Raw genomic sequence first — 19,585 nt, 5'->3', positions numbered from 1 at the left:
CTGCCTTGGGCAAATGTTTTTATTTTTATTTTTTTAGAAGATTTTGTTTGAGACAAAGAGCATGTGTGCACAAGCAGGGGTGGGTAGGTGGGAGGGAGAGGGAGAAGCAGATTCTCTGCTGAGCAGGGAGCCCAATGCTGGGCTTGATCCCAGCACCCTGAGGTCATGACCTGAGCGGAAGGCAGACTGAGCCACCCAGGTGCCCCGCAAGTGTTTTTTAATCAGATATGTCTGATATCTGAGTTGGAAAAACTGTGGTAGTTTAATCATACACTACCTTCAGTGCTAAGACTCTTTTGTGTTCTTTGGTTATATAAGTGGTGTTTGTGTCAATAGAAAGATTCACACAATTAGGAGCAGAGAAATAGCCTTTCATTTCTATGTGGCTAGTGTTTTAAAAGTTGATCTTATATTTTTAGTAGAATCAAGGTCAGTGGGAATGTCTCATGATGAATCACATGTTCACTTTAAGTTGAGTAAACAAGGGTGTATTCTAGCTTCTCTGCCTTTTTTTTTTTAATGAATTTAAACACTTTTGGATGAACTAGACACATGTATTTCTTAATCCATTCCTTCAGGAACATATTTTTGTAGATGATGTGGTTTTATTGTCTTTGAAGTAGGAGTTAATAAAACACTAGACTTGAGGTTTAATTATTATGAGAAAAAATGGGCAAACTACTTAAAAACTGAAGTTGTCACTCTTGGTGGATATGCCTCAGTGTTTAGCTGGATTAGAGCTGATACCTCTGTACTCCAGATTGTATCATTTAGTTATTGGGGACTACATTTTGCAATGTACAGTCCTCCTGGACAGTTTGGGAAATAATACTATTAAATGCTTAAAGGTGCCTTATTGAGTTCTTTCCTTTTTCTTTTTTAATGGCTGATAGTATCCAATATAAAAATATTCAGAGATGAAAATGTAGACATGTTCTACCTATGGATTTCAGCCTCCTCATACTTTGAATTAGAACCAAATCAGAGGGACACAGGAGCTCATCAGCTAAAAGTGTCAACATTAATACTTAATAAAGCAAATTGCAGAATGAAATTTATATCTGAAGGCAAATGGGCCTGTTGAGTCCCCAGATTTACTTAGACCTAGTCATAGGCAATGCTGGAAAGCCATAGACTTCCTCTACAGAAGCAGGCCATTTACCAAACATGGTTTCAGAGAGAATGTTTATGTCTGGAGAATTGTTCTGAAAGAAAGAGTATCAGAGATTGATGCATGTGGGTGCTTATTTCTTTATTCTAGTCTAACAGACAAATCACTGTTTTCTTCTTGGAGAGGAATGAGTTATAGTAATAGAAAGAGGTCACTAGTACAGTGGTTTTCAAACTGTTTGTGGTCCATAGTAAAAAATATTTTAGTTATGACCTAGTGGACGTGCATGTGCACGCACGCACACACACACAAAACAAGTTTTGTGACACATTGCTTATACTTACCATAATAATGCACTCTTAATATTTTATATTCTATTAAAATTTTATATTCTATTAAAATAAATGATAGTTGTGACCTTTTAAACTGATTTTATGTTCCATAAATGGGATCAGTACAGTTAGGCAAACTAGACTGGCTTTAGCAGATGTAGTCCCACATGGAAACATAAGCCTGGGAGTTAGAGGTCCTTTTCTTCGGGTTCAAGATGATATCACTTTTACCCACAGCTTGGTTACCTAACCATTAGGGGATGTTGTGCTGTGCTTAATTTGAGAGATAGAATTACCTATAAAGATACTGGTTAAAGAACATAAAATCTCAAATTTATTGCCCCTTAATTAAGCTTTTCATTACTATGAAAGAAAAAAATATATAGGATTGCCTGAAGGATCATTCTTTTCCACTTTAGATACTTAAAAAGCTTTTCCTAAATTAAATCAGGCCAGAAAAGTATATTCTTGTGTCATACTGTTCTCTTACAGAATTTCTTCTACTGAATTGCATTTAGGTGTTATGTCACTGGTCATCTCAGAAGGAATGACCCATTGTCACTCATTGAAATTTCTTAAGGATATTGTTCATTCTGTAAGAACCTTTTTAGAAAGACTCAAAGGAGAATTTACTCTTTGCTGTCAGTATTAGGAATAGTGCTTTTTCTTAACACCTGGTTTGTTTTTGTGCTAAGGATACTGTGATTCTTGTAATGGATCATGTTGCTATATTTGTGTTGCCGACTAGAAAGTAGAGAGCTAAATTTTTGGGCTTATGTTTATAGGACCAAATCATATACAGTTTCTTCACTGACATCATTATCCTGTTTTTTGGGGGGAGGGGGCAAGGGCTTTTAGCCATTACTTTTCTTTTAGTACTAATTTTCTCATATACTTAAAATCTTATCGTTTTGGGGCACCTGGGTGGCTCATTGGGTTAAGTATCTGCCTTTGGTTCAGGTCATGATCCCAGGGTCCTGGGATCGAACCCCCACATTGGGCTCCCTGCTCGGTGTGGAGCCTGCTTCTCTCTCTCCCTCTGCCTCCCTGCTCGTGCTCTCTCTCTCACTCTGCTCTCTCTCTCTCACTCTCATTTATTGAATTTATTTCTATATCATGTACTGTTGTACTTTTAAAACATTTAGTATTTGTTGGTGTCAAGATCAAATATGATTTTGGAGGATAAAATAAACTTTGTAGATTCCTGGATCTTCTCTGGAATGAGGTTGAATACAAACGAATAAATGTTTTTGGTTATTTACATCTAACAATGGTCACAAAATAATAAAAAATCAATTTTGTAAGTGACCTATTTTAAGTATATAAAGTCAAGTTACATGCAGAGTATTTTTTTAAAAAAAAGATTTATTTATTTATTTTTAGAGAGAGAGAGAGAGAGAGTTGTGCACATGCATGGGTGGAGGGGCAGAGGGAGAGAGAGAATCCCAAGCTGACTCCCTGCTGAGTATGGAGCTGATGTGGGGCGCTTGACCCCAGGACCCTGAGATCATGATGTGAGCCGAAATCAAGAGTCTGATGCTTATATACTTATATACTTAGATCTTTCTGTATATAATTTTATTACCAAATTTCAGAATATTACCTAATTGATGCTATATTTTTATATTCCAAATAGGTTTAAAAATGATTTGAGGGATGCCTGGGTGGCTCAGTCGGTTAAGTGGCTAACTCTTGGTTTTGGCCCAGGTCATGATCTCAGGGTCGTCCTGGGTTTGAGCCCCACGTTGGGCTCCGCACTCAGCGGAGAGTCTGTTTCAGGATTCTCTCTCTCCCTCTGCCCCTCCCCCTGCTCACCCTCTCTCTCTCTAAAATAAATAAATCTTTAAAAAATGATTTGAACATTATAAGAACTTAATCAGTGAAGCAGAGTTAGAACATGGAGATGTCTTAACAAAATATGAACTTTCTAGCTGTAGAATTGAGTATAAATGTCAGCCTTCTTGTAAACTTGTGAATTTGTAAGTGACCCAAGAAACAGTCATTTGATTAGGAAAAAAAAGATCATTTTGGTTAGAAAAAAAGGTCAGGTATTTCAAGGAATGTTTTAAGAGTGGTGTGAAATCTGTTTATAATAGAAGCATAAAACTGTACTCATACTTCTGAACATGAAATAAGAACTATGGTGAATATTGTTAGCATCAGTATGGGAAGAAAGAATTTTTTTGGAAAACTATAGTGTCAACCCTGAACTACTTCGTTAAATATAATGCTTACAACTTAGTCTTTTCTCAGTGATTCAAGATCATTTGAAAATTAATAGAGGTATTTAAGATAATAATGAAAATAAGGACCTCTACTGTGGCTTTGGAACTTTCTTGAATAATTCCCCAGTGTTCACTAAACTCACTGTTTTGTGTCACTTTCTGAGAAGAATATTTATATTTGTTTATTTATATTTCTGGTGCAGAGCTGTTCCATGACCGCTTTTAGCTTCGGTTAATGCTTTAAGTTCCATTAGCAAACTTTACTAGAATCACTGATCTCAGAATGTTAAAAAGTATATATACATTTTATTCTTTTAATGTGCCCCTTAATAGCTTCTGTGTGTTCGGTGAAACTTAACATTTTAATCTTTCTTGCAGGGTTCATGCTTGAACCAGATCCAGAGCGTAGACCTGACATATTTCAAGTGTCCTATTTTGCATTTAAATTTGCCAAAAAGGATTGTCCAGTTTCCAACATCAATGTAAGTAGTTTTCAAGTAGGATATGAATTTAAAATCCCATTTCATATGTGTAGATACATATACTTTCAGAATTACTTGTTTCATGACAAGTGGTCTGATAGTCTGTTTGGGGTTAGTATTTTTGATAAAAAGCCACAGTTGCCAAACTCTGCTGAGGTGCCCTTGGGAGCTACAGCAGACCTGGGGCGCTGCAGGATATTTTTCCTTTTTGAGGGAAACACAGTGATATCTTTTTTTCTCAACACAAACTCCTATTCTTAAGTTGTTTGGGTCTACTGTTAAGTTGGGAGGGTACCTCATGAAAAATTCCTGAGACGCTAAGCACTGGGTAAACTGAAAAAGTCTGGTTACCTTTGGTGTAAAGAGCATAGGTGTTGTAAGTGGAGAGACCTGGGTTCAATTCTATCAGTGACTGATTTTGTATATTTTGGGAAATTACCTAATGTCTCTTTCTTTTTCTGTGAAAATAATAATTATGAGGATCACAAATAATAAATGTAAAATCCTGTGCCTCATCCATGGAAGGTGTTAAGTTGATAGTAGCTAATACTATTGAATTATTTTGTCTGCATAGTATACCTAACTATATCAGATTAACTATGTATGGCAATCTTTGCTAATTTTAATAAAGGTCTGGGTTCATCACTGATTTTAAGCCAGTCTCAACTTTTAAAGATCATTCTGGCTCTTGTTCTTATAGATCTTTTTGGTGTGTAAAACTTAGTCCATCCGACTAAAAAAATAAGGAAGTTGGTACTATTTCTTTGTTTTTTGAAGCCTCAGTGTAATATATGCTCTGTCGAAGATGAAAGTCAGGCAGTTCTAACATTCTAGTAATGAAATGGGTTTATTTGACATTTGACTATGGATTTTTAGCTTTTCATTCAGCAAGTATGTATTTGGGTGCCTACCATAAGACAAACATTATAGAAAGCATAAACAGATGATCTTCTACTCTTGCTTGCTAGCCTTTACAAGCAGTGTCATGAAAATTATCTGCAATATGTAGAAACAACACTTTCCTCAAATGCTTGGTGTTTGCTTCTTTTTCCAAAGTCATTTGGAAAATAGTCATTGATTTACAAGTGTAATATAATCCTTCTTTTTATCTGATATTTACCTGTTTGTATAGTGGATATGATGATGTTCCGTTTCTTTTCCAAGGGTTTTTGTGGAACATGAATATGAAAGTGACATTTGTGTAGCATGCAGTGATATTTGCAGATTAGATCTGGCAAACATACTGTGAGCATGTTGTAGGTATCTGAGGTGAGAGTAGTATTTCATAGATAGTACTTTTTAAGAGTATATCCATACTGTTTAAATAAAACTTTTTGCAATTAAAATGAAAACCAAAATGAAAAGTTTTATTTTTTTCTTCCAAGAATTCTTCTGTTCCTTCAACTCTTCCTGAACCGATGACTGCTAGTGAAGCAGCTTCTAGGAAAAGCCAAATAAAAGCCAGGTAGGCAAAGCTATGCTGAGATTTGAAAAGACATTTTTAAAAACGTGTATAGTTCTTGTTTCTAATCCTAGCAAGTGTCACTGATTAAATATCATTTTCACACACAAAAAGTGTATGTTCTTTATTGCATGTGATGAGGAGCTTCGATAGCAAGTATAAAATAAGCTTTTTTTGCATTAGGTATGCGGTTTGACATCAGTCTTACTCGAATGCTCACCCTCAGCAATTAAGAAGTGATTATGCAACTGGTGATGTTACATTGGGTCATTTTGGGGGGGTGTCATTATTTCATCACATGGTAACTCTAATTTGTGAAATTTTTGTGTTACGTTTATAGCTAGTATGATTTTTAATTTAAGGAAAGAAATAACTCTTATGGCCAACTATTTTAGAGTATTCTAAATTCATAAGCTCTTTTATGTATTCTAATACATATTTAGAATATGTGTTGCTATGTATAATTTATAATGAATCGTTATAACTGTAATTCTTTTAAGACTGGTAAAGAAATGTTTTAAATTATTCATAGTTATTTACTCTACTGATAAGTTTGATATGTATTATGTAGGTGAAGTGTATCTGATCAGTGATTGAATTAATGTTTGATTTTTTTATACTATTTTTGGGTTTAAAAGTTAATAAACAGGATTATATTTTAGATTATCATACAGGTATAATATTACATGGGAGATTTCTTGGTCACAGTTTTTTTTTTTTTTTAAAGATATATTTATTTGAGAGAGAGAGCATGAGCACGCCAGTTGCGGGGGTCGAAGGGTGGCAGAGGGAGAATCAAAATCTCAGACAGACTCCCTGCTGAGCACAGAGCCCATCTCAGGGCTCGATCCCACAACCCCTGAGATCATGACCTGAGCTAAAATCAAGAGTCGGATGCTTAACCAACTGAGCCACCCAGGTGCTCCATTCAGTGCTTTTTTTTGTATTGTATTTTACTTAGGCAAAGATTTTATTTGACATGAACTAGATAAAATATGTTTATATACCTGTTATATGCAAGATATAGAAACAAAGAAAATTTTCGGAGCAGTGTTTATTCTCAGGGACCTCACATTCTAATGAAGACAGACGAGAAAACAGTTACAACCAGATATAGATACCAGGCAACTCTGAGAGTGGAGGAAGGGAAAGCTGGGAGCTGAGAAAGCATCCTTTTCCTGGGGCTGCAGCTTGCTAAACTCCTCCTTGAAGGATGAATAGATAGCCACCTGGAGTGATGGGGAGTGAAACCATAGCAGGCAGGCACTTAAGGCAAGAAGAATGGACTTTGTGAAAGTGCAAGGCTGAAGCATAAAGGGATATAAACGGGAGTGGTGGGAAATGGTAGCTAGATGCTGTCATGAGCAACTTGGTTTATATGTCATGCTGAGAAATTTGGACTTTGGCCTTTAAGCCAGTGAATTTTCAACCTTGCAGTCAGCTCTACTATTTGGGACTTTGTGTGAGATGTGTTGTTATAATAATAATAAATAATTTGCTATTTATAAATTGTTAAAACATCATTTGTGAATGACTTTTTTAAAAAAATAGTGCCATCACTCTAAAAATACTATCTTCATTCACTTAAATTTTAAAATACTCTCTCGAGTAAGACTGAAGGAATAAAGTTACATCTCACTTGTAGGAATCTGTTATGAGGGACTGTCTTATTTATGACGCAGCTGTAGTTACCAACTGCTGTTAGAGTTGAGTGGCAGTTATGAATTTTTATAGGTCATGTCAGTTCAATTTTATTGTGGTCTTTTAAAATTTTACTTATTTTTAATTTTTTTAATTTTTTAAAGATTTTATTTATTTATTTGAGAGAGAGAGAATGAGAGCCAGAGAGCACGAGAGGGAAGAGTGTCAGAGGGAGAAGCAGACTCCCTGCTGAGCAGGGAGCCTGATGTGGGACTCAATCCCGGGACTCCAGGATCATGACCTGAGCCGAAGGCAGTTGCTTAACCAACTGAGCCACCCAGGCGCCCAAAATTGTACTTATTTTTTAAAGATTTATTTATTTAAGAGAGAGAGCGCGAACGTGGGGGGGTGGGCAGAGGGAGAGATTCTTTCAAGCAGACGCCCTGCTAAGCTCAGAGATGCTGCCGGCTCCAGCTCCATCCCAAGACCCGTGACATCATCATGACCTGAGCGGAAACCAAGAGTTAGTCACTTAGCTGACTGAGCCACCCAGGCGCCCCTACTGCAGTTTTTTAAATAATTATTTTGTCAATGAGTAAATCTGTAAGAAAGTAGATACAGATTTTTTTTTAAAAAGCATGAGTCAACTGAACAAGAATGATGCTTTGAATATCTCTTCAACCATGACAGAAGTCCTAGCTATACAGTTATAAGCAAATGAAATAGTTAATGCAACTAAAATTCAGTGCTATTCATACTATATTAAATCTGTACATTACATTAAAAAATTAGGTTCATTGGTGCTTATTGGTCAGTAATGTAAATTTACTCTATTGATAGAATCAGTAAAATACTTGAAAAAATTTAAATGTGAATAAAACCTAATTTAAAAAATCAGTTATTTTTTTTTCATGTAAAAGGCTTCTTAACAGGGGATGGGTGATTGAAGAAATCTTTAAATAGTATCATTATTTACATGTCGTAGAGCTTTATGAATATTATCCATTGACCCTGCCTTTACTGTGTGACATTTTTGGTTTTACTTCTTTCTTAAAAGTTCCTTTCTACCTCCCTGAAACCTGCATCTGCTTTTGGGACTGTTAAACATGGGAGACTTTTGTGACTCGTATCTGAAAATGGAAGGGTTGAGAATTACTGTCCTGGCAGATGGAAACACTAAAGTATTTTAAGAGGAGAGTCTGTGTTTTAGGAAGATTGTTCAGGTGATAGGGAGTAGGAAAGACAAGGAAGGAAGCAGAGAAAACAGCTTTGTCTATTGTAATAGGGCAGGTGAGGCTGCACAGTAGTGTTGATACCAGTGATTACTCAGTCTTTTGTTTCACTTGAGTTTGTGTCTTCATGTTGCCTAATCTGCCCAGGCATTTTCTTCCCATTTCTTCACACAGAATGCTTAATTTCTTTTTTACTGTCTAATGAAAGTGTGTTTATTTTTTACCCTCCGGTGCCTACCTGGAGCCTTTGTAGCCAAATTAGAATACTCCTCTATGAAACTCTTGACAATACTAGCTTGACACTGACTATTTTTACTGTCTTTTATTTTATTGTATTTTCATGAATGCACATCATATCTTCCTGGGTATACTGTAAATTCTCTGAAGACGGTATTGTGCCGTGTTTGCTGGATATTAGTAATCATATAATAGACATTGGTATTGGAAAATACATTAGGAAACACTACACTAAAGTCTGTAGAACTTTAAATATGCTTTTTAGAGGTTTGCTACGCTCGTGTGTTGTGAGTCTCTATAGAGTGATTTATAACAGTAACAAGGCAGGGCGAGGTCTGGCCTATACTGTCCACTTAATAAAGAATGGATAGACAGATAAAAAGATTGTATAGGATATACAGTCCCCAGATTACTTGAATTTAGGGAGTACAGCATTGGTTTTAGTGTCATATCCATAATTTGAACTCAGTAAGTACTTGATTATCATTAAAATGAGATATAATTGATTAAATGTATACATAATTTTATTGCCTTTTCAGTTTTCATAGACTTGTACTACAACCCATCCCATCTAAAACATAAATGTTATTTTTAGAAAACAGCACACATACGGTGTATTTCTATTATTATCTAAAATCTGATTCAATTTCAGTTCTTTTCTTTCTTAGAAAGGTAGTTAAGAGGGCTCCCTCTTGTGGTATGTACAGATATCAGAGAGAACCTGTAGATCTGTACAGTTATTGTATATAGGGCATTCTCCAAATGCAGCAGATAAGGACTTGGTAAATCATGTATGCAAACTTTTTAAATACCAAATCATTTGAAAAGGTGCTAAGGGACCTTGGTAAATTTTAGGCAGTCCTGTTGAAAAGTGAACATATGACCCTATTAAAAAGTATTTGAATTTTTGTACTGAATTTATAGAAAAAATAAGTTGATAAATATATAAGTTAAAGATTCTCCCTGGCCTTTTTTTTTTTTTTTTTGAATAAAAGAAAAGAAAATGTGTCTTTTAGTGTTCTTGCTTTCAAAACTATGCTTACCACTTTGACCATCCCTGTCTGTGGCCTAAACTTAAGTCCCAGTGGGAAAAATGTTATATAATTTCCACTCATTGTTCTAAGTAAAGCATAGTTACAGATTCAAGAAGTTGAATGTGAGCAGGTAGCTCCACTCTGAAAGTTTTGGCTCCTTTTGTTTTGTGAGCTCTGGAGGGCAGTCTTTTCTTACTTAAGTCTAGAGTCTAAGCTAAAGGAGACTGTTATTTTTTGTTTCTTGTTTTTATTTTTCTGACTGGGTTGGAGAATTGTCTCCTGATTTTGTCCAGGACTTTATGAGAAGGTTTCTGTTTGTTTCTTTTATTTCATCTCCTTATCTTCTATCAGCTTCAGCGACAGACTGTGAATGGTAGCATACTGGTTTAAGGAAAATGGTTAGGTTTATTTTATTTACTTTCCTATCTTTATTAAACATTTAATACCTGAGAATGAGACAGGAAGAAGCTAAGAGGACTAATATGATCATCAATAATAATTAAAATGCATTTGTTGAAATAGAACCTTTATAGACAAATAGTGAATTAGAAATAATGCCAGTATTTGGAATAAAATACATTCTTCTGTTGCAGAATAACAGATACCATTGGACCAACAGAAACCTCAATTGCACCAAGACAAAGACCAAAGGCCAACTCTACTACCGCCACTCCCAGTGTGCTGACCATTCAGAGTTCAGCAACACCTGTTAAAGTCCCTGCTCCTGGTGAATTTGGTAACCACAGACCAAAAGGTAATAACAGCCCTGCCAACCTTGTCACCTTTATAGTTAACTTAAACCTTTTATGGCTTGATTTCCTAGGAGTATAAATTATTGACACTGTTGTGAAGCAGATAACTTAATACTTGAAGAAATTTTCTACTGATGTCTGATAAACCCAACTTCCTGTTTTCCTAAAGTTGTAAGCAAAAGTAGTTACTGGTAATATAAAAGTATGGTACAAAAAACTTCCAATTTGCTTATTCATGGAGTCATCAACTAGTAGGGTTTGAGGCTGGTAATAAGGTTCAAGAGTGTAGAAAAGTCTGTATTGTGTTGGAAAGGAGGAAGTTGAAACTCTATCCTTAAAAAGTTGTATGTCTTTTCACTGCATCTAGAGCCTTGGCGGAGGAGTCTATCTTGGGTCATGTGGAGATTACAGCGCAGAAACCTGTCTTCTCATCTGATTTTGAGATTTGTTTTTCTAATCTAAAATATCTTCAAAGCATTATGGTACAGTGTAGTACTTAAAAATTCCCCAAGAAAATCTGTCTAATATTAGATAATAAACTTGTCCTCTCAAGGGTCTGGGGATATAATTTGTAGGTCCATCTCAAGAAAACCCTGTTTTGCACTTTATTTCATGATATAGCTGTTTTGCTTTCATGTTAAAATGTTTCCAATTAAGATGTTTTCGATTGGTATACTCTAATGGTTAAGAACCCACACTTGGCGCCTCATGAACCTGAATGTGAGTTCTGTTTTTCCTATTTCTTAGTAATGTATGTTATAAAAATTCTGGTACCTATTTGATAGGATTGCTGTGAGGATTAAATAACTGCTTAATATAATCCCTTGCCACAAAGTATGTCCTTAAGAAATGTTAAATATTAGCTACTATTATTACGATTAAGTATATACTCAGGGAGGGTGTTTATTTTAACTGATGCATTGCTGCATACTTCTGTCATGATCAGGCATACCAGATGGAGGATTATTCCATGGAAAAGGGAAAATAGGGGGGTTGAAGCCTTTTGTATCCATTTCTTAGCCTCACTGTTCTCTCCTGTAAAATGAGAATAACACGTTCTTCCTATTACAAGAAATACATGACAAGGTGTGTGATATCTGGGAAGATTCTGTTCTGTAGTAAGCATTCAGTGTACTTCTTTTTTCTTTCTACCATTTTGGGTTAGAGATCCTATTAGTCTCTGTCATGTATTAATGCCCTCCAGCCAAAGACCACTAGGAACATACTTGTGTTTGAACAAATTGGGTTTATTCCTCACATTTCATGGGGATCTGTGGGAGTGTCTCAGTAAGATGGTGTTTGAAAGACTTACTGAAGGATTTGGGCTTGTTTTAGGTGTTTTGGGGGAAGCTTGAAGGAAGTGGGACCTTGGATTGAATGCTGCCAGGAAGTGGATATGATATCATTAGGTATCTTAATAAATCTTACTTCTCTAGAAGGAGGGAAGCAAAAGCCTCAATTGGTATAGAAGTAGAAGTCAGCCATAGTAACCAGGTTATATCAGGGAGAGGTTGGTCATTGTTTTGGTTTGGACAATGTTCTTGATTTTGGCAGTGTTCAGATGTGATTATGGAGTAGTCTTATTGTCCTGATCCGCCACGGTCACAGGAAGCCTTCTCTGATGTGGGCGTTCTGTGAAATTGTTGTTTATTAGGAGCTGTGAGGGTCAGGCCTGCTCCCATGGCAGGGATTGCATTTCTTTTCATCATGCTTCCAACTTAAGTTGGAAAAGTAACATTCTTGTTACTTTGTGCATCTTTTAACATTTCTTCTCCCATTAAATATTATACATGGAGTGACACATGAATATATTCTTTTAAAATATTCAGACAGTATGGTAGTATTTGGGGGAAAAATGTCAAAGTCTCCATTATTTTTTTCTGCAGAGTAAACTAGCAGCAGGTTAGTATGCATTTCCCAGGAGCATTTTTATGTTCTTGCATGCATATAGATAGATACAAATCACTTATGTTGTGTTAACCTAAATGGATTCATACCATACATAGTTCTCTGCGCTTGATTTTTTTAACTCTTATGTCTAGGGGAGCTTTGCACATTAGTGCATATAAATCTACCATGTAGTTTTTAATAGGTAGATGATATTCCACAGTGTAGATGTACCATAGTTTATGTAACCATTTAGGTTATTTCCAATATTTGCAATTATTAATACTGTTGTGGTGAACATTCTTATAACAGACTCTTGATTTCCATGTTAGAGCATTTGTCAGATACTGCCATATTGCCATCCAAAAAGATTTCAAAAATTTACACCATCAACAACAGTGTGAGTGTCCTTTGATTCTTATCCTTGCCAGTACCTGATAGTATTGGTTTTGTAAAATGTTTCCCTATTGATAGGTGAAATATCTTTGTTTTTATTTTAATGTTCTTGATTAATACTACTGTTTCATGTTTACTGGCCATTTGTTTTCTTCTGTGAATTATCTTTTGCAATTTTCTATGAGATTGTTTTGTTTTTATTTTTTATTGCCCTTAAGATTTTGTATTTATGTATTCTGAATATTAGTTCTTTGCCATATATATTGTAAATATTTTCTTCCAGTATGTCTTTAACTTTCCCTGTGAATTCACTTAATTTCTCTGAGCCTTAGTTTTATCACTTGCAAAACAGGGAATGATAGTATGATGATTTAATGATATACTTGAAAGCATTGTTTTCACGTAGGATTATTATGATGATGTTTGGGATTTCTCTGGTGCTCTGTGGCCTTGGCTTGAGAACCAGGGCACTCCTTTTAGCTTGATGTCACTAAAGCAGAGTCACAGTTTGTGAGGTGAGAGGTGAGCCACATGAGTTATTGCATGATGATCACTTCACCCCCAGCCACAAGCGTTCTACAGTTAAACATCAGGGTCCTAAAAGATGAACATAGCCGGGGAACTTAACTTTTAATTTTAATACTCTACCAAGTGGAAAGAAAGACACTTAAAAGGCTAATGGTGGTAATGTCTGTGTGGTAGAATTACGGTTTTAATTTTCTTCTGTATATTTTTATAAATGTTTCAAGACTATAATGAACACGCATTTCCTTAGAATTAGGAAGTTATAAAACTGTTTTCATAGAGGTGTTGTATGTGAGGCCTGGGGAGGTTTGAAGATATTGGTGAAAAAGAATCTTCTCTCCCTCCTTGCACTCTCCTCCTTTTACTCCATAGGATTAAATAGCTGCACTTGAATTTATGGTAACTCATTGGAGGAGAATATAGAAATTATGGTATATCGCATTTCCTTTCTGATATTGTGTGTCTCTTTTTCATTAATTTCAAAAGTTTATTCATAGGATTTGCCTTGGGTAAAATTTATGAAGCTTATAAATATCCATCTAGGAGGCAGTGTTAATAGATTCACTACAATAGCGTTTATTGAACATCTGTTACAATAGAGATTCCTTGGGGCCTTAATAGATCAGTAAGTCCCATCCATCAAAGGGCCCTAATTAGGAAATGACCATGAAGACAATATGTGCAAGGCAGAATGAAATGTTATAAGCTGAGTGGAGGTGTTAGATGAAGGAACAAGGAAGAGAGACTTGAGCTGAACTTTGAAGGATAAGAAGAATTGCAGTAGGTGGCAGGTGGCAGTGTAGACAGAGAGAATCATATTGGCAAAGACACATGCCAGGGCGTGCAGTAGTTGAGAAACGAGAAACAAAGGACCTGCCTGGTGTGTTCATGGAGAGATAAAGTAGGAAAGAAGAAGCGTTTCTAAGATGTTGACTTGTTCAGAGTTGTGGCTGACAAAATTAACTTTCATGGGTTCTTAAAATTACAGTAAATAGTCCCTTCAGACTATGTGCATGTAGAAGTTTCTGTGTTATAAAGTAAGGATAAAATTGCCTTGGTTAATGATCATTGAAACGAGTGTTTTGAAATCCAGCCATTTTGTTGAAATCTTGAGTATATTAACATACGTTTCTGGGAACCACTTCTAGGAGCACTGAGACCTGGAAATGGCCCTGAGATTGTACTGGGTCAGGGGCCCTCTCAGCAGCCTCCACAGCAGCATCGAGTACTTCAGCAGCTACAGCAGGGAGACTGGAGATTGCAGCAACTTCACTTGCAGCATCGCCACCCGCCGCAGCAGCAGCTACTTCAGGACGCCTGTATGCAGCAGGTCATTCTCCAGTTACTTTAGATACGGAAGGAGTGTGGTGAAAGTCATGCGACTGTTGACTGTCAGGGAACTCCCTGTCAGATCACAGGCACCTTGAACTCTAGATCCAAGTACACATTTGTCCAATTTCTGTATTGTGGAGGAATATGTATTTTACTTGCATTCTGTGAGATTCTTAAGAATATTCTGTTGAAAGAGGTTGCATCATGGCTTTATGAAGCAAAGAAATGTTCGGTCATTGGGCATTATGAATAAACATGGCAATTTATGATGAATGTTATCTTTTTCAGGTTATGTTTTCAGTTAAGAAACAGATTAATAATGTTATTGTTGGAAAGGTGATATTTAGGCTTTAGAAGTAACACTATCTTGGGTCTTTGTTCTAGTTTTTTTTTCTGCCTGGGTTGGGGTGTGTGTGTATGTGTATGTGTATGGAGGGGTGGCATTTAGAGTTGGAAGGGACATATGAAAACATGACCTTAAGTTGTCTTCTGTCCTTTGCCTTATCAGAACCTGCAAATTTCTAGTTTCATTAAACTATTTTAAATTTAATGACTTGTCACAATTGCCTTTGCATCATTTCCTGAAATGTTTTTGAGCCTAGTAAACGCATGGCACTACTCATGGGTGGCTCCCTCTTCTGGTCTTGACTAATAGACCCAGAGCAGAACATAGTTAAGTAGATGGTGCCATTGGATTGCTGGAAGGTGTCATTGAAGGGGAGATAGAAGAGATTGGGAATTTACTATGAGTCCTGCACACAAGTTACTTCAGGGGTTCTCATCAACTGGTAAATGTGTTTAGGTTTAGTTTTCTTCCAAGCGTCCTTAAACTGTGCTGGGAATGGTTTCAGTTGACTCTGTTATGTTTCACTGATAATTTTCAAACCAACGCCAATAAGCACATGTAAGTTATAGTCAGTTACAGACTATAGTTCTTTTACATTGGTGTTTGTATTACTAGTACTGAAGTCATTGTTATGATGGTCAGCTCAGTACTAACCCCCCCAAACCAAAAAAACTGTGGCACAAAAAAGCATGCATAATATTGATGAATTTCTTTGTTTTTTCATTGTAGTATCAACAGGCAATGCAGCAGCAACAGATACTTCAACAACAGTTTTTAATGCATTCCATGTATCAGCCCCAACCTTCTGCATCACAGTATCCTACAATGGTAAGTGTTACATGATTTCTAGATATTTCTCTCTGAGAATACATTCCAGTGTTGGAATTCCCAGTATGAATGGTATTATTCAGAATTTAATTACTCAAATTCAACTCCGGTCAGTTAATTAACACATTTTTAACAAAGCCAGTGGTGTGTTCTAAAGCAGTTTGACATTGGTCTGAACCGTAACACCTGAATTTTGTACCTTGTAACTGATAGGTGGTATTTTTCTCTTACCTCATAATGTAAGGGAAATGATCTCTTTCCCATGGTCTTTTGTCATACGTCTCTTTCATTTGGCACATATCTATTGAATAAAAAAAAGAAACCCAAAGAGAAATTGGCATTTGCTTCAGAAAATAGCGTGACCTTTTTTTTTTTTATAGCAACTGCTGTACTAGTGACTGTAAGCTACTCTCTTGTCTTTTTCTTAAACTATTCAAAGGAGGATTTTTGAATTCTGTCAAGTGAGCCTAACTTCACAACTTTTTTTTTTTTTTTGAGGTATAATTGACATAACATTCTGTTGGTTTCAGGGATACAACTGTAATGATTTGATAATTGTATATTTTGCAAATGATCACCATAATACATGCAGTTAACTTCTTAAATAGACTTATTTTTATCTTGCTATGACATTCTAGTCGTAAGCTGCTCCTTCCTATGTAAATTGTTCTTCAGGCTTCCGATTTTTCTGCCAGCGTAAAAAGGAAAGACCGTAGTAAATAGGTGTGATGCTGACTGTGCCTTAGTGACATTGGGCCCTGTTTTGTGTAATGGCATTTCTTGTTTCAGGTGCAGCAGTCCCAGCAGGCTTTCTTGCAGCAACAAATGCTAGCTCAGCATCAGCAATCCCAGCAACAGGCTTCACCTGCGTATCTTACCTCCCCTCAAGAGTTCCCGCCCGCCTTAGTTTCCTATACTTCATCACTTCCAGCTCAGGTTGGAACCACAGTGGACTCCTCTTACAGTGCCAATAGGCAAGTATTTTTCCAGTGAATGCGAAAGAAATGATTGTGGAAGTGGGTGTAAATGTGGAGTGGAGTCACTAAGTGGCTCCTGAATTGAGAGCCCATCTTTTTGCAAAATCCTCCCTTTTCTCTCACTAGTCCCCTCTGTCCTGGACCTGAGCATCCCTGTCCTTCCTTGCATTTCCATCATTTAGGTCTGCTAATTGCTATTTGTAGGTGAGGCCTAGCAATATATCTAGCAGCATTTAAGGCTAAGGAAATGAGTGGCTTATATGTTAAGACATTCTTTGTAATTTAAATAGAAACAAAACCCTGACGGGTTACTTTAGTAGTTTAAAAAAATAATCCTTGTAGACAAGTTAATTTAATTTTGTCTACTTACATATTATTACTCTCAATTAATTTGATAACATTTATTCATAAAGTTTGTCTAATTTGGTCTAATTCAGAGAGGTACAAAAAATAGTAATGTGTCATTTGGTTCATTTTTAAGATAGTGCAAGCTTATTGCAACCATAGCCTAATATGTTTTGGATATTTAGATATGTTTTGTTAGTAGAGTTATTTTTCATGGATAATTCATATTGAAAACATTACATACAGTAAAGAACTGTGGTATAAATTTTCTCAAACTCGGATTTGAATTGGGGAGTGCTTAAGGATTTTGTAATGAAAAATCTGTTGACCATTATGAATATTTCGTAGTATTTTGAGATACGTAGGAGAAAGTAGCTATTAGAACTTTGATTATGGGAACACTAAAGAAGTTCTCATACAATATTATTTCAGGATATGAACATTAGCTGGGAAAAGGTATCTGCAAGCTTTGGTTAGGAGTTAGGCATGAGAAAAAGCAACATCAGTAGCATACTTATTCATTGAACGTGTCAGGAGAGGGATAAAATATACAGTTTGCTGTAGTACACCTCCCAGCCTGTGTGTGTATGTGTGTGAGAGAGAGAGAAGGGGAGGGAGGGAGAGAGGGAGGGAGGGAGGGAGGGAGGGAGGAAACAAATGGATTTATTGAAGTGTTTTCCTAAATCAAAAATTTAGAGGCATGAATTAGGACAAGTATGTCTAAGTGCAGAGCAGGGCATAAGATCAGAAGCTGGTTTAAAGATCCAGATTGCTATTTGCCAAATTATTTGTTGTTTGCCTACTCTAGTATTTCCAGGCTGGTTTGAAGGAGAGGTATCCAGGGGTTCTTAAGTTAAGAAATCTTTAGACTCTCACCTTCTCTTAAAAGCCAAGAGGCCTATTAGATAACTTTCATAAAACGAGTGGTTCCAGGCTCCAAACTATATAGACACTTAAAATGCCATGAATTATTTATTATGTAGAAAATAGCCCTCATCTAGTTTTAGCTAATTCATAAAGCACTCCTAACAGTTCATCTTTTCTTGGTAGCTGTATATATAGAGAATGCCTTTGTCAAAAGGAGAATTGTTGTGGTGTCTCAGCATCACCAGGACATAAGATCATCTTATTCAGTAATGATTTTAGGGTGATACTGTTTGACATGGCAACTGATTATCACTTTAGGGCTATTCACTATGATAATCGTAATATTTATTGAGTGCTGATTTCTTTTTCTAGACACTGTTCTCTTTTTTTTCTTTTTGAAAAGATTTTATTTATTTATTTCACAGAGAGAGACACCGTGAGAGAGGGAACACAAGCAGGGGGAGTGGAAGAGGGAGAAGCAGGCTTCCCGCAGAGAAGGGAACCTGATGTGGGGCTTGATGCCAGGATGCTGGGATCATGACCTGAGCCGAAGGCAGATGCTTAATGACTGAGCCACCCAGGCACCCCTAGACACTGTTCTCTTTATATGTATTACATAATCTTCTCAGTAACCTTATGAGGTAGATACAGTTCCTCCTATTTTACAGATGAGGAAGCTGAGACAGAGAGGTTAAGGAACTTGCCCAAGGGTACACATCAAGTCAGTTGAAATCCCTGTCATCAATCTATGCCCTGATCTGCCATGTCCATAATGAAAGGATCTGATTTTCCAAGGTATTTAGAAAGTATGAACTAGGGCACTTTAGAATTTTCAATTCTAATGTTTTTTTCCTTCTTTTCCTCTCTTAATTATGACTATAGGTCAGTTGCTGATAAAGAGGCAGTTGCAAATATTACAAGTCAGAAGAACATCAGTAACCCACCTGATATGTCAGGGTGGAATCCTTTTGGAGAGGATAATTTCTCCAAGTTAACAGAAGAGGAACTGTTGGACAGAGAATTTGACCTTCTAAGATCAAGTAAGGGACACTTGAAGGCTTATTTTGCTTCACAGTAAAATAACAGCTCTATAATTATTCAGCAAGGCCAAAGACTGTTTTGAGGTGGTAAATAGAAAATTCTTTTTGCGCATTTGAGGGCAGAAATCAGGCCATCTTCTTTTACATATGCCATCAGACTATGTTGTGTGCATTAGAAATCGATTGCTTGGTAGTAGCTGTTAAACCCAAGATTGCTAATAACATGCTGATTCCTAACACTTAAATACTGCATATCTTTGAATGTTAAATTCAGAGTATCTCTAAAACATGGAAAGTTAATGTTCAAATGAAAAGGGAGACATCCGTATCTTGCTTACTAACCATTTTGCTGCTCTGTTTTCTTGCACACGCAGAAGATACTGTGGTTCTGAGATGCCCTTTGAAAGTGCCTGAAAGAAAACATGGGCTACTACATTATGTTAATGTTTTGTAATGCCCTTTTAATGAGTGCTGACATAAAAGGGCTGCTTTGTTGTCCTGATATGGCAAAAGTTAAATAAATTATTTTCCACT

At 36.3% G+C, this 19,585-nt stretch overlaps 1 protein-coding gene across 3 annotated transcripts in view; it reads left to right on the top strand.

Annotated features, from left to right (window-relative positions):
• Positions 1–19,585, top strand: part of BMP2K (BMP2 inducible kinase) — a 136,784-nt gene that overhangs the window by 83,953 nt on the left and 33,246 nt on the right. For all 3 annotated transcript variants that reach the window (XM_028100760.2, XM_028100759.2, XM_088021141.1), the window contains exons 8-14: positions 4,047–4,150; positions 5,536–5,615; positions 10,350–10,510; positions 14,465–14,646; positions 15,724–15,822; positions 16,612–16,796; positions 18,894–19,051. In XM_028100760.2, the coding sequence (XP_027956561.2) occupies positions 4,047–4,150; positions 5,536–5,615; positions 10,350–10,510; positions 14,465–14,646; positions 15,724–15,822; positions 16,612–16,796; positions 18,894–19,051 (969 nt within the window). The remainder of the gene's footprint in view (positions 1–4,046; positions 4,151–5,535; positions 5,616–10,349; positions 10,511–14,464; positions 14,647–15,723; positions 15,823–16,611; positions 16,797–18,893; positions 19,052–19,585) is intronic.

Source organism: Eumetopias jubatus, unplaced genomic scaffold (genome assembly GCF_037043125.1).
Source record: "Eumetopias jubatus isolate StellerSeaLion01/CBP00866 unplaced genomic scaffold, mEumJub1_p1.0 scaffold_2, whole genome shotgun sequence".
In the NCBI taxonomy this organism is placed as follows: Eukaryota; Metazoa; Chordata; class Mammalia; order Carnivora; family Otariidae; genus Eumetopias; species Eumetopias jubatus.
Note: the sequence above shows the minus strand (reverse complement) of the source record. Positions and strands in the feature narration are given on the sequence as shown.